Here is a 24,811-nt window from a genome sequence, read left to right on the forward strand (position 1 = left end):
AAACCTCCTTATAACCTCTCCCAGGCTGTCTGTTATATGGGCCTAGCTGATGTGGGACCCACTACTGATTCCAAATGCGTCTGGGTATTGAGTGGACCTACCAACCAAGGCTTGCAGATGTTTCAGCAGGAGTTCCATGGATCAGTGGTGCTGTTCCCTCTCCGAGATTTCTTTGGAAACTTTAGAGCTGTTTCCCTCAGGAGCTGTGAGGCTGAGGGGCTGTGAGCTCTTAGCCAGAACCTTTGGGACCTTTCCCCTGGAATTTCTGTTGCTGATTCCTAGGATGTTCTATATCCCCGGATGTTCTTGAGATGTGAAGCTTTTCTACGGGATGAGCTGGTCTACATCCTATAACTTAGCTTCCTTAAGTGAGACTGACTTAAAAATGACTCCTTCCCTCCCAGAGCCCTGAGCAAGGGGCGGAACTAAATTTAATGATGATGGACAGGTGTGCCTGCCCTATGACTGCAAACATTAACATAAAGAAAATAAAGTTGGAGCTTCTGGTACAGCCGTACCAGCACACATACCCTCAGTTGTACTTGCGAGGGGGGTGGGACCAAGAGCAGCCCACCCCCCCGACAATTTTAACCTCCGAGGAGGAACATAGATCAGTTACCGCTACCCCAAACATGCCCCCCCATATACAGACCTTAACCCTTGAAACTCCATCTTATCCTACAGTGACTCAGTTATAGAATCACTAGCTGTGCCCGGCCACGCGTTGCTGTGGCGAAGCCTGGTGGTATGGGAAATAAAGTATTGAGGAATTGGTGGTAGTTAAGGTCAAGGGTAAAGGTTTTCCCCAGACATTAAGTCCAGTTGTGTCTTACTCTGGAGGTTGGTGCTCATCTCCATTTCTAAGCCGAAGAGCCGGCGTTGTCCGTAGACTCCTCCAAGGTCATGTGGGATGACTACATGGAGCGGCGTTACCTTCCCGCTGGAGCAGTACCTATTGATGCACTCACATTTGCATGTTTTTGAACTTCTGGGTTGGCAGAAGCTGGAGCTAACAGTGGGGGCTCTCTCCGCTCCCCCAATTCAAACCTGTGGCCTTTCGGTCCAGAAGTTCAGCAGCTCAGCGCTTTAACACGCTGCGCCATCAGGGGATATTATTTCCTAAAGGTTGTGAATATACAATATTTCTGATTGGGTTTTTTTGTTTGTTGGAGGCAAGTATGAATGCTGCAATTAGGAAAAATGATTAGGATGTAATGGCCTTGCAGCTTTAAAGCCTGGCTGTTTCCTCCCTGAGTGAATTTTTTGTTGGGAGGTGTTAGCTGGCCCTGATTGTTTCCTGTCTGGAATTCCCTTGTTTTCAGAGTGGTGTTGTTTGCGATATTTTATGTGCTTCTACTGTCTGTGGCCCTGAGAAAACAGAGGATTTTCCAGACTTTGATGATGGGAATACTTTGTTGGGAGGTGTTAGCTGGCCCTGATTGTTTCCTGTCTGGAATTCCCTTGTTTTCAGAGTGGTGTTGTTTGCGATATTTTATGTGCTTCTACTGTCTGTGGCCCTGAGAAAACAGAGGATTTTCCAGACTTTGATGATGGGAATACTTTGTTGGGAGGTGTTAGCTGGCCCTGATTGTTTCCTGTCTGGAATACCCTTGTTTTCAGAGTGGTGTTGTTTGCGATATTTTATGTGCTTCTACTGTCTGTGGCCCTGAGAAAACAGAGGATTTTCCAGACTTTGATGATGGGAATACTTTGTTGGGAGGTGTTAGCTGGCCCTGATTGTTTCCTGTCTGGAATTCCCTTGTTTTCAGAGTGGTGTTGTTTGCGATATTTTATGTGCTTCTACTGTCTGTGGCCCTGAGAAAACAGAGGATTTTCCAGACTTTGATGATGGGAATACTTTGTTGGGAGGTGTTAGCTGGCCCTGATTGTTTCCTGTCTGGAATACCCTTGTTTTCAGAGTGGTGTTGTTTGCGATATTTTATGTGCTTCTACTGTCTGTGGCCCTGAGAAAACAGAGGATTTTCCAGACTTTGATGATGGGAATACTTTGTTGGGAGGTGTTAGCTGGCCCTGATTGTTTCCTGTCTGGAATTCCCTTGTTTTCAGAGTGGTGTTGTTTGCGATATTTTATGTGCTTCTACTGTCTGTGGCCCTGAGAAAACAGAGGATTTTCCAGACTTTGATGATGGGAATACTTTGTTGGGAGGTGTTAGCTGGCCCTGATTGTTTCCTGTCTGGAATTCCCTTGTTTTCAGAGTGGTGTTGTTTGCGATATTTTATGTGCTTCTACTGTCTGTGGCCCTGAGAAAACAGGATTTTCCAGACTTTGATGATGGGAATACTTTGTTGGGAGGTGTTAGCTGGCCCTGATTGTTTCCTGTGTGGAATTCCCCTGTTTATTTACTGTCCTGGTTTTAGAGATTATATTGTTCTGCATTATTCTATCCCAGTAATTATTTCATATTAAAGAAGAATCTCACTTATCCAACATTCGCTTATACAATGTTCTGGATTATCCAACGCAGTCTGCCTTTTCATAATCAATGTTTTTGTAGTCAGTGTTTTAAATTCATTGTGATATTTTAGTGGTAAATTTGTAAATACAGTACAGTAGAGTCTCACTTATCCAACATAAACGGGCCGGCAGAACGTTGGATAAGCGAATATGTTGGATAATGAGGAATTAAGGATAACCCTATTAAACATCAACTTAAGTTATGATTTTACAAATTAAGCACCAAAACATCATGTTAGACAACAAATTTGTCAGAAAAAGTAGTTCAGTACACAGTAATGCTATATAGTAATTACTGTATTTATGAATTTAGCACCAAAATATCATGATATATTGAAAGCATTGACTACAAAAATGCGTTGGATAATCCAGAACGTTGGATAAGCGAGTGTTGGATAAGTGAGACTCTACTGTAAATACTACATAGCATTACTGCGCATGGAACTACTTTTTCTGTCAAATTTGTTGTATAATATGATGTTTTGGTGCTTAATTTGTATAACGATTACCTAATTTGATGTTTAATTGGCTTTTCCTGAATCCCTTCTTATTATCCAATATATTTACTTATCCTGCCGGCCTGTTTATGTTGGATAAGTGAGAGTCTACTGTATATTGATAAACTTATATTATCTGCTTAGAACTGGATTATATGAGGCCCTTTCTTCACAGTTGTATAAAATGCACACTGAAGTGGATTATATGGCAGTGTGGAGTCAAGATAATCCAGTGCAAAGCAGATAATATAAGATTATAAATGGGTTATATAGCTGTGTTGAAGGGTCTTGAGTCTACACTGCCATATAATCCAGTGCAAATTAGATAATCTGTGGAAGAAGCCTAAGTGAGGCCTAAACCTGCCTGTCCCCTAACTGAAACCTGGCTGTCCCTTGGTTGCTAGGCAACCAAGTGGGCAGAGATTAGCCCTCTAAACTGGCAGCAATTGGATAAAAACAATTATTGCTCTCCCTCTAATTAGGACTTTATTTTTCTTTTCTTTTTGTTGTATCAACCTTGAGGCGTGGATGATGGGTTGTGATGTCAAATTTTGAGGTTGGGGGGCCTGTACTTTTGTTGTTTTGTGAATTGCCGTGATGCCATCACTCTTTTATATATATAGATGGAATCCTAGAGTTGGGCCATCCAGTCAAAACTCATTCTGCCAGTGAAATAGAGCAATTTAAACAGCAGTGGATAGTGAGATCCAGGCCACGGATACTGGAACCTGAGGCGTGGATACTGAGCCTGTTAAGTGGCGATCGGCACAAGTTCCCAGCCAATCAGTGCATCTGTGCGCTTGGTGAGCGAGGAAGCCAAAGTTTTGAAATCTCACCAAGTTTGAAGATGATGCCACCAAAGTAGTTCATTCAATCAGCTGAAAGTGATGTCAGCAAGGCCGTAATCTGCAAAAGATAAGCTGAGATACATTACATTGAAAAACAGGCCTTTTTATACAGAGCACATTAAAGCTCCCACCCAACTTTACCAGCTCCGCCATGATTGGCTGAGCCCCGATGACATCAGAGGAGGTTCCTGGTGAAGGCAGGAGCTTGGCCCCTGCTGGCCAATGGGAGCGCGTGCCTCACTCTTAATGCAGATTTTCCTCTGCCCAATGACAGTCCAGGAAACAATGGTGCTGGAGGCGATCCATTGATTGAGTTACAAGGGTCCCAGAATGGGATAAACAAGGGAACCTAGGAAGCCTCGAGAATCTTTTATTGACACAGACATGTTGGTAATATGCTTTTCCAGTGCCTCAAATTTTGACAATTTATACGCACTGTCATTACTAGCAGCAATAGGGGATACAATGGAAGCAACCAAGTTGGCCCCCCATAACTGGCAGACAAAGCCTAAGGCGTGGGGGGGGGGGGGGGGAATTTGAAGGCCCTCATAAAGGAGACCAGACTTGGTGGGAGCGGTTGACAGAGGCAGTGCTGCAGGCTGTACGCAGCTCCGATGAGCAATCTGTCTGCCGCTCATTGGACCAGTTGCAGCTTCCAAACAGTCTTCAAAGGCAACCCCATGTAGAGCGTGTTGCGGTAATCTATTCAGGATGTAACCAGAGCATGGACTCCCGTGGCCAAGTCAGACTTCCCAAGGTACGGGAGCAACTGGTGCACAAGTTTCAATTGTGCAAAAGCTCCCCTGGGCACCACCGAAACCTGGGGTTCCAGGCTCAACGATGAGCTAAATACAAAATGCTGGTCTTTACTTATAAAGCCCTAAATGATTCAGGTTCAAGCTATTTGTCTGAACCTTATAGATGTCAGAGTGTGACAGAAGCTTAGAAGCTTTGGAGCACAGAAGAATGGACACTTTGAGACTTCAGTAAAAGCAAACATATAGCTTTACTGAGTAGAGTAAATATACAGCACACACTAGCATTGACATCCAACCTAACAGACAGAAACAAGACAAAAGACACGGAAGTAAGAGGAACGAAGGAAATCTTATCTCTGAATCCTCCCTACGTGTTCCAGGCACACTCAGGGTCACATCTTCACAGTTCATTAGAGGCTTGACTGATTAACCCTTTCAGTGTCAATACATTCTCTGATGATGCGCTCAGGTTACATTCACAAGCATTGCACAAAATTACGTTTAAACATTCACATTACATTAATCTTACATTAACAAGATCATCTCATGCACTTTGGTCAGTGGAAGAGGCCCTGGTCTCAGTCCCACTTCCGTCACCAGAGCAGTTGGTGGGAATGAGAGGCGGCCCCTGCCTCTGGAACTTCTTCCTGAAATAAAAATGCCCCCCCAACCCACCCTCGTCTCCTTAAAAAAAAAAAAAACAGTTGAAAACACATCCATGTACCTTGGCGTACGGAGGAGAAGGATTAACATAACTGTCACTGTAGAGCTGCTAAGGTCCACGTTAAATTACAACGAATGCCGGACACCCTCTGCAGTTTGGTCATTTTAATTGGTCCAAGTATGTGCTGTGTGCAATAATATTCTTAATGGTTTAACTGTCATCTCAAAATTTATTGTTTCTATATTATCTGAAAATTTATTGTGTTAAGTATGTTATTCTTTTTCATTTTTTGATACCGAGTGATGTAGTTGTGGCATTGAATGTTTGCCATTTTATATGTATGTAAACCACCCCGAGTCCCTTTGGGGAAAGAGCGTGGTCTAGAAATAAAATTATTATTAGTATTATATGTTTATTGGGGTTTTTTAATTTTAATTTTATTAGACTTTATTTTTATTAGGTTTTATTTTATTTTTATTAGGTTTTTCTATATTTACTCTTTTATTTTAATAATATTAAACTGTCCTAAAACCCACAATATACAACCATCCCCTCCTCATTATTATAACTAGTAAATTATTAATCTTGCTTGTAGCTGGACAAATATTTCCTTTCATCTGCTTACTTAATTTGTCCATCTCAACAGATTCTGTGTATCCTAATATTTACAGAAATATTCATAAGTAAAAAATAATAAATAATAGTCAACATGTATTTATCAAAAACAAGTCATGCCAGACTCATCTGATCTCTTTTTTCAATAGATGCAGAGAAAGCTGTGGATAGAGCCTACCTGGATTTCAGGGAGGCCTTCCTTCCTTCAACAAGGTCCCCAGTGACCTTCTGGCAAGGAAACTAGTCCAATGTGGGCTCGGCAAAACTACAGTCAGGTGGATCTGTAATTGGCTTAGTGAACGAACCCAGGGGGGGATTCTCCCCAATGGTTCCTCTTCATCCTGGAAAGGAATGACGCGTAGAGTGCCATTAGCAGGGTCCCATCCTGGGCCCGGTTCTGGTTAATATCTTTATTAATGACTTAGATGAAGAGTTGGAAGACATGGTCATAAATTTTGCTGACAATACCAAATGCGGAGGGATAGCCAACACTCCAGAAGACAGGAGCAGAATCCAAAACGATCTTCACAGATTAAGAGATGATTGGCCAAAACTCACACAATGAACCTCAACAGGGACAAATGCAAGATACTTCACTTAGGCAGAAAGAAATGAAGGTAAAGATACAGAATGGGGGACGATGCAGGATGTGTGAAAAAGATTTTGGAGTCTTTTGCAAAACAACATTATTGTTTTGCAAACAAGCTAGTCTAATCTTGGCTAAGCAAGGCTACTATGAAGTGGATCTGTAATTGGTTAAGCGACTGAATCCAAAGCATGCTTCTCACCAATGGTTCCTCTTCTTCATCCTGGAAAGAAGTGACGAGTGGAGTGCCATGAAGAGAATTCGGTCCTGGGCCCAGTGCTGTTCAACATATTTATTAATGACTGGAAATGAACATTTAAGGGCCCTGCTTTTTAGCAAGTTTACCAAATTGGGGGGGGGGGGGGGCGAGCTAATGCTCCAGAAGACAGGATCAGAATTCAAAATGACCCCAACAGATAATCATAGAATAGTAGAGTTGGAAGAGACCTCATGGGCCATCCAGTCCAACCCCATTCTGCCAAGAAGCAGGAAATCGCATTCAAAGCACCCCGAACAGATGGCCATCCAGCCTCTGCTTAAAAGCCTCCAAAGAAGGAGCCTCCACCACGGCCCGGGAGAGAGAGTTCCACTGCCGAACAGCCCTTCTCACAGTGAGGAAGTTCTTCCTGATGTTCAGGTGGAATCTCCTTTCCTGTAGTTTGAAGCCATTGTTCCATTGCGTCCTAGTCTGCAGGGCAGCAGAAAACAAGCTCCGTCCCTCCTCCCTATGACTTCCCTTCACGTATTTGTACATGGCTATCATGTCTCCTCTCAGCCTTCTCTTCTGCAGGCTAAACATGCCAAGCTCTTTAAGCCGCTCCTCATAGGGCTTGTTCTCCAGACCCTTAATCATTTTAGTCGCCCTCCTCTGGACGCTTTCCAGCTTGTCAACATCTTCCTTCAACTGTGGTGCCCAAAATTGGACCCAGTGTGATTCCAGGTGTGGTCTGACCAAGGCAGAATAGAATAAGGGGGAGCAGGACTTCCCTGGATCTAGACGCTATTCCCCTATTGATGCAGGACAGAATCCCATTGGCTTTCTTAGCAGCCGCATCACATTGCTGGCTCATGTTTAACTTGTTGTCCACAAGGACTCCAAGATCTTTTTCACACATAAGCGAGGTGATTGGACAAAACTAATAAAAGGAATTTCAACAAGGACAAATGTAAGATACTACACTTAGGCTGAAACAAATGAAATGCAAAGATACAGGATGGGTGATGGCTGGCTCAACAACAATCCATGTAAAAAAGATCTTGCAGTCTTTGTGGAGAACAAGCTAAACATGAGTCAAGAGTGTGATGCAGCAGCTTAAAAAGCCAATGGGATTCTGGGCTGCATCCAAAAGAGTCTAGTCTCCGTATCGAGGGAAGTCATGGTGCCTTTCTATTCGGCTTTGGTCAGACCTCTGGAATCACATTGTGGGCGAAGCAATTTAAGGGATATTGACTAAGCTGAAAGGTGTCTAGAGGAAGAGGGCGACTAAATTAACCAAAGGCCTGAAGACCATGAATAATCCCTCTGAGGAGCTGCTTAAAGAACTTGGTCTGTTTAACCTGCAGAAGAGAAGGTTGAGAGAAAACGAGAGAGCTATGTTTAAATATCTGAAAGGATGTCATAAGGAAGAGGGAGCTGGCTTGTTTTCTGTGTCCTAGAGACCAGGACTGTGATGTCTCATGGGCCTTGTAGTCCCGTTCCTAGTGCTATTGAGGCAGACGAGGAGGAAAACATGGGATTTCCACCGGTTCAGTTTGAAACGGAGCCTCTCCACCTGGAGGATGTTTGTCCTCAGGAAGTTACCCAAACAAGCTTTGGGCAGAATTCTCCCCCGTTTTCCCGAAAGGACAATTATAATAGAGATAGAGGAGTCAGGGAGGCTAATCGCTGGAGTCTCAGAATCGCTGCCAAACAACTAGCTGATTAAGTCTGCTTCCCTTGGGAAATTCTAAGGAGTCATGCATCTGGTCAGAGTTGGGTTTCGCTTCTTGTTCTCCAGAGAAAGTGTTCTGTTGGCGGGAAAACAAGACCCTATATAGGGGTTTTGCCGCAAGGGGAACCTTGCGGAGTCGATTGATCAGCTTGAGGAGAGAGATCGTGTGTGGACTTCGTATTCCTTGTTCCCTGCTTCCCGGATCTAGTTCCAAGTCTTGCCTTGTCTCACGTTTTGCCACGGACCTTGTTTCATGCTTCAAGTTGCCACGTTTCAAGTCTTTGATCCAGCCAAGAATCAAGCTCATGATCCAGCCTTGTTGTCAAGCTTCAATGGACTAAAAGACCTTGTCATCTCCCCACACTATTGCTTGGCAAAGTGTGTGTTTCAGTTAATGGATTATAACTTTGGACTCTAATATCTTATATTGGACAATATTTTCCTGGACTATATTTGGCCTTTCCTGAAAGGTCTGCTTCTGAACTATATTCTACACTTGTTTTTATTGACTTTATATATTTCTTTAATAAAGATATTAGATAGAATCTGGTCTCTGCGCATGGTTATTGGTGCTCTGCAGCCTGGGTCCTGACAAGGACTCAGTGGGACCATGGATTCAAATTATAGGAGAGGAGATTCCACATGACCATCTGGAAGAACTTCTTAGAACTGTTCAGCAGTGGAACTCTCTGCCTCAGAGTCTGGGGAGGCTTCTTCCTTGGAAATGTTTAAACATGGCCATCTGTCAGGGGTGTTTTGATTATGCTTTTTCTGCATGGCAGGGAGTTGGACTAGATAGCCCATGTAGTCTCTTCCAACTCTATTATTCTATGAACCTACAAGAAAACTCAAGCTTTGAAACTTTTGAAAGTCTGGCTAAAATAAGAAAATGGCAGTACACAAACTAAGGTCAAGAGTTCAATTAACACAGAGAAGCTAAGGACTATGGAGTCAGGTCATGACCAAAGACTAAGCGACAGCCAAGGTTATAGCCCAACAGTCAGGTGACAGGAGTTCATTACAGGAGCAAGGCCAGAGTCCAGAATTGAAACCAAGGCAGCAGAGCCAAGATCCAGGACAACAGTACCAAGGTATGCTATTATCTGCTCTCAAAGAGCTAGGGGTTTTTTTTGGAACACTTTTGTCATAAGATCTCATCTGTTCTCATTTCAGCAAGCCTTCACAGATGATCCCATAAGTCTGTGATACTTTCCTTGAGGAGGAAGAGTTCAAGTTAACCCCTTTAAAAATGGCTGCAATACTGAGAAGAGTCCTCCTCTGTGGGGGTCCTGCCCCCAGCAGCAGTCAAGTCAGGCCACACAGACTGCTGTCCATGACAGATAGAGAACAAGGTGGTGGCCTTCTTCTTTTCTCCCATTCTCCCATTATTTGCTTGCCTGTGGAGGGGTGGGACCCTTATCTGGGGGATATTTTAGCAGAACTAGGAACTCAAAGGCTCTTCCTCTACCTGTGTGTGGATCCTTTCATGGCGACGCAGCTGTCCTCTCCAACTGAAGCTCTTTCCGCATTTAGTGCATTGATACGGCTTCTCCCCTGTGTGGGTCCTTTGATGGCCACGCAGTGCTCCACTCTGACTGAAGGTCTTTCCACATTCAATGCATTTATGTGGCTTCTCTCCTGTGTGGGTCCTTTGATGGGAATGAAGACTGTCAATCTGACTGAAGCTCTTTCCACATTCCATGCACTGATGTGGTTTCTCCCCTGTGTGGGTGCTTTGGTGGGCATGCAGAGCTCTATTCTGACTGAAGCATTTTCCACATTCCATGCATTGATATGGCTTCTCCCCTGTGTGGAGCCTTTGATGGCGACGCAGACCATCACTCCGACTGAAACTCTTTCCACATTCAGTGCATTGATGTGGCTTCTCTCCTGTGTGAGTTCTTTGATGGGAATGCAGTTTTCCAATCTGACTGAAGCTCTTTCCACATTCTATGCATTTATGTGGCTTCTCCACTGTGTGGGTCGATTGATGGAGACGCAGAGCTACACTTTCAATGAAACTCTTTCCACACTCAATGCACTGATGTGGTTTCTCTCCTGTGTGAGTCCTTTGATGCAAACGGAGATTTCCACTCCGACTGAAGCTCTTTCCACATTCGACGCATTTATGTATCTTCTTCCCTGTGTGGGTCCTTTGGTGGGAAAGCAGACCATCACTCCGAACGAAGCTCTTTCCACATTCGGTGCACTGATATGGCTTCTCCCCTGTGTGGGTCCTTTGATGGGAACGCAGACCATCACTCCGACTGAAGCTCTTTCCACATTCGGTGCATTGATGTGGCTTCTCCCCTGTGTGGGTTTTTTGATGCTGATGCAGTGTTTCCCTTTGACTGAAGCTGTTTCCACATTCCATGCATTGATATGGCTTCTCCCCTGTGTGGGTCCTTTGATGGCAACACAGATGTGCACTCTTGACTGAAGCTTTTTCCACATTCTATGCATTGATGTGGCTTCTCCCCTGTGTGGGTCTTTTGATGAGAATGCAGATGTGCACTCTGACTGAAGCTCTTTCCACATTCCACGCATTTATGTGGTTTCTCCCCTATGTGGGTCCTTTAATGGCAATGTAGAGCTCCACTGTGACTGAAGCTCTTTCCACATTCTATGCATTGATGTGGCTTCTCCCCTGTGTGGGTCTTTTGATGAGAACGCAGATGTGCACTCTGACTGAAGCTCTTTCCACATTCCACGCATTTATGTGGTTTCTCCCCTATGTGGGTCCTTTGATGGCAATGTAGAGCTCCACTGTGACTGAAGCTCTTTCCACATTCTATGCATTGATGTGGCTTCTCCCCTGTGTGGGTCTTTTGATGAGAATGCAGATGTGCACTCTGACTGAAGCTCTTTCCACATTCCACACATTTATGTGGTTTCTCCCCTATGTGGGTCCTTTGATGGCAATGTAGAGCTCCACTGTGACTGAAGCTCTTTCCACATTCTATGCATTGATGTGGGTCTTTTGATGGCGACGCAGGCTATCACTCTGACTGAAGCGCTTTCCATATTCTATGCATTTATGTGGCTTCTCCCCTGTGTGGGTCCTTTGGTGGGAACGCAGTTGCCCACTCCGACTGAAGCTCTTTCCACATTCCGTGCATTGATGTGGCTTTTCCCCGGTGACACTCTTTCCACATACCATGCTTGTATTTGGCCTCTCTCTTTGGTGAGTTTGTTGATGTTTAGTAAGATAACTTCTCCCCATGAAACATTTCCCACAGTCCATACACTTATGTAGCTTCTCCTTTGTATGTGATGTGGAACAGGGATGAAAATTTTCCATTCTTTTAAATTTCTGATTCAAATATTATGCCAGAGATTCACAGATATGAACTCCCAAACAGCACAGGATTTCCTCTTCTCAGTCTCTGTATTGCCATAGCCTTCTGGTCTCTTTCCCAAGCCACACTTTTGACAGCACGATCCTCCCTTTCCTCCAAAGATGAGATACATCTTTCTCCTACTTATTCCTCCTTCCTGCCAGTGCAGTGACCATTTCAGTCCAAAGGTATCCCCAGGGCAAAGCTCTCACAGGATCTTCTTCACAAGGTTTGTTCAGAGGTCACCTGCTGGATGAATGAGAGGAAAACCAGACTTATTAATCTATTCCTTCTTCTCTCAATAATCAAGACGGCAACCCTTTCCACATTTATTTTCCCAATATCCAAGATGGCTGACTTCTCAATGAATTCTTCCTTCTACTGATATCCAAGTTGGCTGACTTATTGATGTATCTCTCCCTCTCAATATCTAAGATGGCCACCCTTTCCTAATGTCAAAGATGGCTGCCCTATTAATATATTCTTCCTGCCAATCTCCAATATGTCCAACTTCTTAATGTACCACTTTTAATATCCAAGATAACTGATATCTTAATACTGCTCCATCTCCCATTATCCAAGATGTATCCTTCATTCTCCCAATAACCCAAATCTCCAACACCAAGTCCCATAAGCACTTTATTAGAACTAAGATCGTATATCGCACTCTGCACTTGCCCTATAAGCCTTATATATCACCTGTCACATCAGCACTTTTAATCTTGTACCCATTACTCTGGCCCGGCCCAGTTTTATTGTGTTTTAGCGTATTGTTTATTGCTTGTTGTTTATACTGTTTTAATTGTTTTTAATTTGCCTTTTGTTTTGTATTGTTATATTGTGTGTTGAGGCCTTGGCCTTTGTAAGCCGCATCGAGTCCTTCGGGAGATGCTAGCGGGGTACAAATAAAGTTTAATAATAATAATAATATCCAAGATGGCCACCTTCTCAATGTACTCTTCATTCTACCAGTATTTAAGATGGCTGGCTTATTAATGTATCCCTCTCCCAATATCCAGGATAGCAGACTTCTTAATGTCTCCATCCTCTCAATATCCAAGTGTCATGATTACTCATGCCATGCAACTATAAGCCCTCCCCGGTGTTAGGATTTTCTGTTATTAAGGGGAAACTACCTTAAAACACACCAGAGGATCCAAAATAATATCAACAACAACATTATTCTTATATCCTACCCCATCTCCCCGAAGGGACTCGGGGCAGCTTTCATGGGGACCAAGCCCAGTAATGTTTGATGGGGTGTGAGTGAGAGGAGGGCCTTCCCTGACGATCGGAGATATTGCGCAGGTTCGTAGGGAGAAACACGATCACGAAGGCAGGCGGGTCCCAAACCATTCAGGGCTTTTTAGGTGATAACCTGCACCTTGAATTGGGACCGGAAAATGATCGGAAGCCAGTGAAGTTCCTTAAACAGGAGGGTTGACCGCTCTCTGTAAGTTGCTCCAGTTAGTAAACTGGCAGCCAATCGTTGGACCAGTTGTAATAATAATAATAATAATAATAATAATAATAATAATAACAACAACAACAATTTATTTGACCAGTCATATTACCATTTCAAAATACAACACAAATAAACACAAGGCAAAACGGAACAGAGGGCAGCAACTGACCTTCTGTTTAGTCAGAATCTTAATTTTGGCCTGGGAGTTGTTTGAGCCAGGCATAGACCTGCAAAATTCGATTTCTGATCTTTTGATTGTCACATAAGGAGTGTAGATCATAATCAGGCTTGAGAGGGAGAGTATTGTGGAGTCTATAAAGCGAGATGTCATTTGGGCCGATCCTAGCATTAAAGTCTCCTCCCAAAATGACAGAAGCATTTGGATTCTGCATTATGAAATTGCCGCATACATTTCCAAATTGTATCACTGGGCTCTTATCTATGGTTTCCTCTTCAGTGGGGGCATATATACATTAAGTACCAGCAGCGTGTGATGTTGGAATTGGATCAACACTGCCACTGCACTCTTTTTGGATGGCTGTAGGGGCCTAGTGCAGACATGTAATGAGTGAAAACCAGGATCCCTATTCCTCCTTTAGCTCTCCCACATGTTGCCCCCGGCTCGGCCTTCACCATAGATGAACGGAATCCTCTTAATGTCAGTTCATCCACCGTCCATGTTTCCTGGATTAGTTTATTTATTTCATTTCAAAAGCATTGCATAACAAATACATTTTAAAATGATGGAAAAAAAGGAAATCACAAGCAACTAAATAGTTTTAGACCAAAAGTGGTTGGTCTATCTCATCTTTCATGAGAGGCACCGCGGTGGATGCTGCCAATTCTGGACATCAATCGACAAGTGGGCTACGGAATCAAAATACAAATGAACAGCCACAGAAGCAACAGAAATATACAATGCCAGAAAACCAGACAGTTATGAAATGTTATTACAAATCTGAACCTCAAAAGCGTGGCTACTCAAAAAGGATGCATCAACAATGGAAGCAAGAGTACCCTGACTCACAGATAACAGAACCCCGACTGGCTGACCAACGAAGATTCATAATCAGAAACAAAGTGTTCAGTGAAGTTGAACTCGAAGAAATCCAGAAAATCTGCAAAGCAAATTACCATCAGACCACAGCACAGACAGCAACAGAGACTCCAGCAACACTTGGAATGGTGGGACAGATTGAACCAGAAGGAAGTGTGGAGCTTTTGCAAGAATTTGATGAACCGGCACTTGAAACACCTGTTGAACCACCAGGAACCTTGACAGGAAGACAACAAGAGCTCAAGAATAAGATCATGGCTCATGCTGCAGCAAATGCAATAAGAAAGCGGCTCCCAACTCTAAAAACAGTGCCGAAGAGACGCCTGGTGCCTCTCATGAAAGATGTGAATGCAGCACTCTCCACTGTCCAAATAACATCAATTGAACAAACAAACCAGTATGCCTACAGTGCAGCAGTGATAGTAACAGAAGAGCTTGGGCTCCTACAACCAAGGCAGCCCCAAAGAAAATCCACTGGAAAACCAAAGTGGAAGGTCAGGCTAGAGTTGAATATCAAGAAACTCAGATCAGATGCAAGTAACCTGAAAAATAAGAAAGAGAAGAAACTGAAGAATGACAAAATCAAGCAATACCAGATCAGAAAGTACTGGCTGAACACCAGAAAAACTGAAGAAGCTTTGGAAATCATGAAAGAACAAATTACAGCAACAGCCAGAAAAATTGAAAGATATGAAGCCAGAATCATCCAGTAGAGACAAAATCAACTGTTTCAATCAGACCAAAGACGGTTCTACCAGAATCTGAACCAAACAACAGACACACTAACCATAAAGCCAGAGAAAACTCCAACAACAAAGTTCTGGAAAGAGCTTTGGGAAAATTATTATTATGTGTATTGTTATTATTATGTGTATCATTATTATTACTGCCACAAAGACAGAGTATGACCCAGCAAATGAGATGTATATGCTGGATTTCATATAAAAAAAATCACAAGTCAAACACTGCCCGACTGTGTAGGACTGTGTGATGTATTTTTGGATGATGCGTGCCGATCCCAGTAAGGTGGTCTTTTGCAGTTACAGATCGTGATTTTGTTATGTGTATTATTATTATTACTTGGGAAGGAATCCCACTGGAGCACTGCAGCACACCAAAATGCTTGGGCATTATCCTGGACCGTGCTCTGACTTACAAGAAGCACTGCTTGACTACTAAGGGGAAAAAACGGCACTGGAAACATCATCATACGAAAGCAGACTGGCACAACCTGGGAATCATAACCAGATGCAGTGAAGACACCTTCCCTTGCGCTTGGCTACTCTGCTGCTGAGTACCAGGACTAATCATGCCAGACTAATCTGATCTCTTTTTTCGATAGAGTTACGAGTTGGGTCGATACAGGGAATGCCGTGGATGTAGCGTACCTGGATTTCAGTAAGGCCTTCGACAAAGTCCCCCACGACCTTCTGGCAAACAAACTAGTAAAATGTGGGCTAGACAAAACTACGGTTAGCTGGATCTGCAATTGGCTAAGCGAACGAACCCAAAGGGTGCTCACCAATGCGTCGTCTTCATCATGGAAAGAAGTGACAAGTGGAGTGCCATCAGCAGGGCTCCGTCCTGGGCCCGGTTCTGTTCAACATCTTTATTAACGACTTAGACGAAGGGTTAGAAGGCACGATCATCAAGTTTGCAGACGACACAAAACTGGGAGGGATAGGCAACACTCCAGAAGACAGGAGCAGAATTCAAAACGATCTTGACAGACTAGAGAGATGGGCCGAAACTAACAAAATGAAGTTCAACAGGGACAAATGCAAGATACTTCACTTCTGCAGAAAAAATGGAAATCAAAGATACAGAATGGGGGACAATGCCTGGCTTGACAGCAGTGTGTGCGAAAAAGATCTTGGAGTCCTCGTGGGGAACAAGTTAAACATGAGCCAACAATGTGATGCGGCAGCTAAAAAAGCCAACGGGATTCTGGCCTGCATCAATAGGGGAATAGCGTCTAGATCAGAGGTCCCCAAACTAAGGCCCGGGGGCCGGATGCGGCCCTCCAAGGTCATTTTCCTGGCCCCTACCCTCAATTTTAGACTTATGCTTGCCCAAAATCTGAAATGACTTGAAAGTAACACAACAACATAAATCCTACTTAACTTGACTATCTCATTGGGCAGAAGCAGGCCCACACTTCCCATTGAAATCCTGATAGGTTTATGTTGGTTAAAATTGTTTTTATTTTTAAATATTGTATTGTTCATTCATTTACTAATATCGTGCTATGGTAATAATATAATATATTGTGTATACATATAATATTGATAATAATATTATAATGTAATACAATATAATAAATATTTATTTATTTATTACAGTATTTCTACCCCACCCTTCTCATCCAGTATGGGACTCAGGGCAGCTAATAATAATAATACAATGTAATAATATTGTATAATATAAAATATTAATTATATATTATATATTACATGTAATATTACTAATAATAATATGGTATAGTGGTATAGTACAATATAGTAATATATAATGCTAATAATGTGCTATTGTAATAATATAACATACTAGCTGTGCCCGGCCACGCGTTGCTGTGGCGAAGAATGGTGGTATGGGAAATAAAGTATTGAGGAATTGGTGGTAGTTAAGGTAAAGGGTAAACGTTTTCCTCGGACATTAAGCCCAGTCATGTATGATTCTGGGGGTTGGTGCTCATCTCCATTTCTAAGCCGAAGAGCCGGCGTTGTCCGTAGACTCCTCCAAGGTCATGTGGGATGACTACATGGAGCGGCGTTACCTTCCCACCGGAGCAGTACCTATTGATGCACTCACATTTACATGTTTTTGAACTTCTGGGTTGGCAGAAGCTGGGGCTAACAGTGGGGGCTCTGTCAGTTCCCCCAATTCAAACCTGCGGCCTTTCGGTCCAGAAGTTCAGCAGCTCAGCGCTTTAACATGCTGTGCCATCAGGGGACATTATTTCCTAAAGGTTGTGAATATGCAATATTTCTGATTGTTTTGTTTTTTTTGTCTGTTGGAGGCAAGTATGAATGCTGCAATTAGGAAAAATGATTAGGATGTAATGGCCTTGCAGATTTAAAGCCTAGCTGTTTCCTCCCTGAGTGATTTGTTTGTTGGGAGGTGTTAGCTGGCCCTGATTGTTTCCTGTCTGGAATTACCTTGTTTTCAGAGTGGTGTTTTTTGTGATATTTTATATGCTTCGACTGTCTGTGGCCCTGAGAAAACAGAGGATTCGCCAGACTTTGATGATGGGAATCCTTTGTTGGGAGGTGTTAGCTGGCCCTGATTGTTTTCTGTGTGGAATTCCCCTATTTTCAGAGTGTTGTTCTTTATTTAGTGTTCTGATTTTAGAGATTGTATTGTTCTGTTTTATTATACCACATTAATTTTTTTATATTCTGAGTTTAGTGTTTTTGAATACTTGGAGCCAGATTGTATTCATTTTCACGGTTGACCGCAACACAATAATAATAATAATAATAATAATAATAATAATAATAATAGTAAGGATAGTAATGATAGTAATAATAAGGACTTTGGTAATACATAGTGCTTCACTGCCTTCTCAGCTTCCTTTCTGGAAGAATCCTTTCTTGGGAGGCGTTAGCTGGCCCTGATTGTTTCCTTTGTGGAATTTCCAATTTCCTTGCTTTATTTACTTTCTTTATTTCTTTATTACTGTCCTGGTTTTAGAGATTATATTGTTCTGCATTATTCTATCCTAGAAATTATTTCATATCAAAGTAGAATCTCACTTATCCAACATTCGCTTATACAATGTTCTGGGTTATCCAACACAGTCTGCCTTTTCATAATCAATGTTTTTGTAGTCAGTGTTTCAAATTCATTGTGATATTTGACTGGTAAATTTGTAAATACAGTACAGTAGAGTTTCACTTATCCAACATAAGTGGGCTGGCAAAATGTTGGATAACCGAATATGTTGGATAATAAGGAGGCGTTAAGGAAAAGCCTATTAAATATCAAATTAGGTTATGATTTTACAAATGAAACACCAAAACATCATGTTAGACAACAAATTTGGCAGAAAAAGTAGTTCAATACGCAGTAATGCTATGTAGTAATTACTGTATTTATGAATTTAGCACCAAAATATCACGATATATTGAAAACATTGACTACAAAAATGCGTTGGATAATCCAGAACGTTGGATAAGCGAGTGTTGGATAAGTGAGACTCTACTGTAATTACTACATAGCATTACTGCGCATGGAACTACCTTTTCTGTCAAATTTGTTGTATAATATGATGTTTTGGTGCTTAATTTGTATAACGATTACCTAATTTGATGTTTAATCAGCTTTTCCTGAATCCCTTCTTATTATCCAATATATTTACTTATCCTGCCGGCCTGTTTATGTTGGATAAGTGAGACTCTACTGTATATTTCTAATCTTATATTATCTGCTCAGAACTGGATTATATGAGGCCCTTTCTTCACAGTTGTATAAAATGCACACTGAAGTGGATTATATGGCAGTGTGGAGTCAAGATAATCCAGTGCAAAGCAGATAATATAAGATTATAAATGGGTTATATAGCTGTGTGGAAGGGCCTTGAGTCTACACTGCCATATAATCCAGTTCAAATCAGATAATCTGTGGAAGAAGTCTAAGTGAGGCCTAAATCTGCCTGTCCCCTAACTGAAACCTGGCTGTCCCATGGTTGCTAGGCAACGAAGTGGGCAGAGATTAGCCCTCTAAACTGGCAGCAATTGGATAAAAACAATTATTCCTCTCCCTCTAATTAGGACTTTATTTTTCTTTTCTTTTTGTTGTATCAACCTTGAGGCGTGGATGATGGGTTGTGTTGTCAAATTTCGAGGTTGGGGGGCCTGTAGTTTTGTTGTTTTGTCCACTGCCCTGATGCCATCACTCTTTTATATATATAGATAGATTGTATGTACATACAACTTGTAAGCTGCTGAGGCCTCTTCGGGGTGAGAGAGGGTGGAGTATAAATGTAGCAAATAAATAAATAAATGATTGTTGTTGGGTTTTTTTTTTTGCACTACAAATAAGACATGTGCAGTGTGCATAGGAATTTGTTCATATATTGTTTTCAAATGATAATTTGGCCCCTCCACAGTCTGAAGGATTGTGGACCGGCCCTCTGTTTAAAAGGTTTGAGGACCCCTGGTCTAGATCCAGGGAAGTCCTGCTCCCCCTTATTCTATTCTGCCTTGGTCAGACCACACCTGGAATCACACTGTGTCCAATTTTGGGCACCGCAGATGAAGGGAGATGTTGACAAGCTGGAAAGCGTCCAGAGGAGGGAAACTAAAATGATCAAAGGTCTGGAGAACAAGCCCTATGAGGAGCGGCTTAAAGAGCTGGGCATGTTTAGCCTGCAGAAGAGAAGGCTGAGAGGAGACATGAGAGCCATGTACAAATACGTGAAGGGAAGTCCTAGGGAGGAGGGAGGGAGCTTCCTTTCTGCTGCCCTGCAGACTAGGACACAATGGAACAATGGCTTCAAACTACAGGAAAGGAGATTCCACCTGAACATCAGGAAGAACTTCCTCCCTGTGAGAAGGGCTGTTCGGCAGTGGAACTCTCTCCCCGGGGCCGTGGTGGAGGCTCCTTCTTTGGAGGCTTTTAAGCAGAGGCTGGATGGCCATCTGTCAGGGGTGCTTTGAATGCGATTTCCTGCTTCTTAGCGGGGGGTTGGACTAGATGGCCCATGAGGTCTCTTCCAACTCTTCTATGATTCTATGAGCATGCCCAGTGTGGAGTGCATCTCCCCACATTAAAAAAGTGGATGTGGCTCTTAATGAGACATGCCACATTATCATTGGATGTCTACGCCCTACACCGCTGGAGAAATTATTCGGTGTAGCCGGCATTGCACCACCTGACAACTGTTGGGAAGTAGCAGCCAGCCATGAAAGGACCAAGGCAGTGGCATCTCTGGCCCATCCTCTGTTCCGATACCAGCCAGGACGTCAATGCCTTAAATCAAAAAACAGCTTCCTAAGATTGACAGAGACACTCACGGGAACACCCGAGCAAGCAAGAGTCCAAAAGTGGCAGGCTAAAGCCCAGAACCTCAGTCAGTGGCTAGCACCAGATGAGAGACCCCCTCCTGGGCACACAGAGGATGGGGGGGGGGGCTTGGGAGGCCCTGAACGGGCTGCGCTGTGGCACCCCCAGGCGCAGAGCCAACCTGCAGAAATGGGGCCGCACAGGGGAGTCCACGCACGACAGGCGAGTGCGGAGGAGAAGAGCCAAGCAGAGGCCGCCACAGCGCCGCCTGCGCCCCGCCACACGCACCTTCCCACGGCATCCCACCCCCAGGCATCTCTCCGTCCAAGGGCCCAGTTCTGGCCGAAGGACATGCAGCACCACGCCAACTCGATCGCTCCCTTCGTGTGTGTTTCTACACACCTTACCACTTGTACCCTCGAGTCACTTCTGGCATGATAAATAAATACTATGCGTCATTATTACTATTTTAATATTATTATATTCCTTACATTATTTTATATTATCATTATTAGGGTACAATATAATATATTGTATGTATATATACTTGTAAACCGCCCTGAGTCCCCTTCGGGGTGAGAAGGGCGGTATATAAATGTCGCAAATAATAATAATAATAATAATATTACACGTCGTTATTATTTCAATTGACGTCTTTGGGCGCCCTGCTTTCCTTACGTGACGCTGCGAACCCCCCCGCCAGGCCCCCCCCTCCTCCTCCTCCTCCTCCTCCTCCGCCGCCATCACGGCCTTCCCGACCCCGGACCCGCCTCTTCCGCAGGAAGTGACCACCCCCCTGGCTCTCCCCACCGGAACCCCTCCTCCGCCTCTCTAGGAAGCGAGCGCTCCTCTCGCTGGGCTTCCGCCCAGACCAAAGATGGCGCCCGGAGAGCGCGAGAGGGAGGCGGGGCCACGTGGGGTGCTGGGAGTGGTCGTCCCGGGCAGAGGCGGCGAAGGGCCGCGCACAAGGGCCATTCCCGGGACGTTATGAGCGCCGCCACTAACGCTCTTCCCTGGCTCAGCGCCCTGGCTCAAGGGGAGATGGACGTGGAGCCCGGTGGCCGTCCCTTTGGCGCCCTCTTGCGGGCACGGGAATATTGCCCTCGCCTTGGGCGTCTCACCTGCAGCCCTTTGCTGCCATCCAGTGGCCGGAAAGGGAAACTGCACCTCTATAGTATTACAGTAGCGTCTCCTTATCCAACGTTCGCTTATCCAACGTTCCTGATTATCCAACGCAGTTTGCCCCCCGCCCTGATCCACAGCTGTTTCTCTAGGCAGCAAGGATTGAACTTTTTATGGATTGAATTTCCGGCAATGTGGCTACTGTAAGTTCATTTTATGCAATTCTATCTTTATCTGTAGTCAATTTGTTAGTAGCCAATGTTTTTGTAGTCAATATTTATTTACTTACAGTATTTCTATTCCGCCCTTCTTTCTCACCCCGAAGGGGACTCAGGGCGCATCACATTATACACACAGAGGGCAAACATTCAATGCCCATAAACACATCAGACAGAGACCGAGACAGACAGACGCAGAGGCAATTTAACCTTCTCCTGAGGGGGATGTTCGATTCTGGCCACCGGGGGAGCAGCTGCTTCATCATCCACTCTGACCGCACTTCCTCATTCCAGGTCGTAAATTAGTTAGACTTACCTCCCCACTTTTATAAGTGGTACATTATTTCCTACTTGATACATGCAACTATCTTTCGGGCTGCTAGGTCAGCAATGAGCAGGGGCTATTTTTTTTAATTTTTAATGGACGGGTGCTCACCCCGCCACGGGCTGGCCTCGAACTCATGACCTCATGGTCAGAGTGATTTATTGCAGCTGCTCAACAGCCTGCGCCACAGCCCGGCTCTATTATTACAGTAGTGTCTCCTTATCCAACATTCGCTTATCCAACGTTCCTGATTCCAACGTTCCTGATTATCCAACGCAGTTTGCCTCCCGCCCCGATCCACAGCTGTTTCTCTAGGCAGCAAGGATTGAACGTTTTATGGATTTAATTTCCGGCAATGTGGCTACTGTAAGTTCATTTTATGCAATTCTATCTTTACCTGTAGTCAATTTGTTAGTAGCCAATGTTTTTGTAGTCAATGTTTTCAATATATTGCAATGTTTTGGTACTAAATTCATAAATACAGTGATTAGTACATAATGTTGGCGTGTTTTGGATTGCCTTTTCTGTCAATTTATTGTAAAACATGTTTTTGGTGCTTAATTTGTAAAATCATAACGTAAATGGATATTTAATAGGCTTTTCCTTAATCCCTCCTTATTATCCAACATTTTCGCTTATCCAACGTACGGCTGGCACGAATATGTTGGATAAGTGAGACTCGACTGTACGAGCTTGAAAAAGTCAATGTTTTCATTGTCCAAAATGCATAATGTTGCGGGTGAACTACAACTCCCATCATGCCAGGTTAACCCCCTGAAACTCCATCAGTGGTTAAACGTTGTCACGTTGAGTCAGACCTACACTTCCTGGAGGGGCGGACCCAGAAGGCGGGGCTGGGGGCTCCTGTTCGACTCCCTGGCCATTGGCCTGCGGGTCCCTCAGGGCTCCATTCCGTCCCTCGTGCTGTTCAATACTTACATGAAACCGCTGGGAGAGATCCTCCGGAGTTCGGTGTCAAATTTATGTGGATGACACCCAACTCTGCTACTCTTTTCCATGGAATACCAAGGGTGCCGTCCTGCCCCTAAGCCAGTGCCCGTCAGCAGTGATGGACTAGATGAGGGCTAATAAGTTGAAACTAAATCCAGCCAAGACAGAGGCACTCCTGGTCAGTCGGAAGGCGGGTCAGGGTCTGGAGTTACGGCCTGTGTTGGGTGGGGTCGCGCTCCCCCTGAAGACACAGGGGCGCAGTCTGGGGGTGATCCTGGACTCATCGCTGACTCTGGAGCCCCAGGTGTTGGCGGTGGCCAGGAGGGCCTTTGCACAATTAAAACTTGTGGGGCAGCTGTGTCAGGGGATAATGGGGGGCGGAGTGGATTCCAAAATTCATCATCCCGGTCTCACCTCCTTCTCCAGACTGTATTCCCATGCTGAGAAACAGCACTGGTCAAACAAACACTCCAGCAGACGAAGTCCAACTGTTGATTAACTTTATTTACATGTCTATTTACAGTTTGCAATTCTCGGCTTCAGAGCATAGCATTCATAGTCCATCTTCAGCGAATGCTCAAGCCGAACACCACCAATAAGATAAGACACACATTCCTCTGTCCAGAGGAAGTTCCAACCCTCAAAGGCAGGAAATCAAGCCTGATAGGTCATAGCAATGACAACAGGCTGTCAGTCAAAACTAGCCTGCTGTTAACTATTTCATTACTGAAAAATACACACTCTTGCTCATCAGCAGTAAACACTTGATTTACATTTCATACAAATACAACCATACTCCCAACAAGCTGGCCCTTAGCTTGAGACGCCAGATCTGGCCATGGTAGTCCACGCCTTAGCCACATCCCGCTTGGACTACTGGAATGCTCTCTACGTGGGGCTGCCTTGGAAGATAGTTCGGAAGCTTCAACTGGTTCAGAGACTGGCAGCGAGATTACTAACAGGAGCCCTCTAAAGGGAGAGATCCACTCCCATGTTGCGACAGCTCCACTGGCTGTCAGTCTGTTTCCGGCTAAATACAAAGTGCTGGTCATTACCTTTAAAGCCCTAAATGGCTCAGGTCCAGGCTACTTGACCAAACGCATCACCTCTTACAAACCAGCCCGGGCACTGCGGTCAGCGGAGGAGGCCCTGCTCTTGGTCCCACTCCCATCTCAAGTGCGATAGAGAGAGAGAGGGGGGGGGCTTCTTCGTGCCCCCCCCCCACCTCTGGAACTCCCTCCCTAAAGAAATAAAGCTGGCCCCCTCCCTCCTCTCCTTCAAAAAACAAGTGAAGACCTATTTATGCACACAAGCATATGGAGAGGAGGAGGAGGATTAGATAAAGAGAGATCACGACCGGGCCCTTGGCTGAGAACTATATTGTATCTGGACCTTCCTAGTCCACGCCAGCCCAATGGCCATCGTTTGACCACATCACCAACTGACATTGTGAACTTTAGTTGGCAGTTGTGAATTAATGTGGATGTTTGTTTGGATTTTCTGTTATTATATAATTTTGTTTGACTACATGTACTTTTTTAAATTGTTGATTTTAGCCTGTTCTTGTAAGCCGCCCCGAGCCCTAGGGGAGTGGCGGCATATAAGTTTGAAAAATAAATAAATAAATAAATTTATTGATGTTAGGTTTAATTTACTGATGTTAGGCTTTAATTCAATGTTAGGTTTCTCTGGGATTTTATGTCAGTATTTGTTTGTTTTACGGGGATATCGAATGTTTGCCATTGTATGTTGGAATCCACCCTGAGTTCCCCTGGGGAGATAGGGCGGAATACAAATAAAGTTTTATTACTATCATTACAAGTTTGCTCTCTCAATGCACCATAGGTGGGGGTCAGTGTGCTCTTTGGCTGCAGGGGAAACTACAGCTCCCACCGTAGTGGGCCAGTCCCCCCAGTTCCCTCCAGGAGAGTCTGTTGTCCATGGGGGTTCTGTG

General features: G+C 44.1%; 1 protein-coding gene across 1 annotated transcript; it reads right to left on the reverse strand.

The window, feature by feature from the left end:
* Positions 1-9,816: 9,816 nt before the first annotated feature.
* On the reverse strand, positions 9,817-20,985 carry LOC103281702 (zinc finger protein 239-like). Its single transcript, XM_062967525.1, has 2 exons — positions 20,920-20,985; positions 9,817-10,830 (listed from the first exon to the last, which is right to left on the reverse strand). The coding sequence occupies exons 1-2, from the start codon at positions 20,983-20,985 to the stop codon at positions 9,817-9,819; spliced, it is 1,080 nt and encodes a 359-aa protein (XP_062823595.1).
* Positions 20,986-24,811: the final 3,826 nt, after the last annotated feature.

The sequence above is a fragment of the Anolis carolinensis genome, chromosome 1, assembly GCF_035594765.1.
Source record: "Anolis carolinensis isolate JA03-04 chromosome 1, rAnoCar3.1.pri, whole genome shotgun sequence".
Lineage (NCBI taxonomy): Eukaryota > Metazoa > Chordata > Lepidosauria > Squamata > Dactyloidae > Anolis > Anolis carolinensis.

Coding starts and splice junctions, on each gene's coding strand:
- LOC103281702 (XM_062967525.1), bottom strand. CDS start 20,985: ATGGCGGCGGAGGAGGAGGAGGAGGAGGAGGAGGGGGGGGCCTGGCGG. Junction 10,831..20,919: donor GGGGGGGTTCGCAGCGTCAC/GTAAGGAAAGCA, acceptor ATCAATGCATAG/AATGTGGAAAAAGCTTCAGT.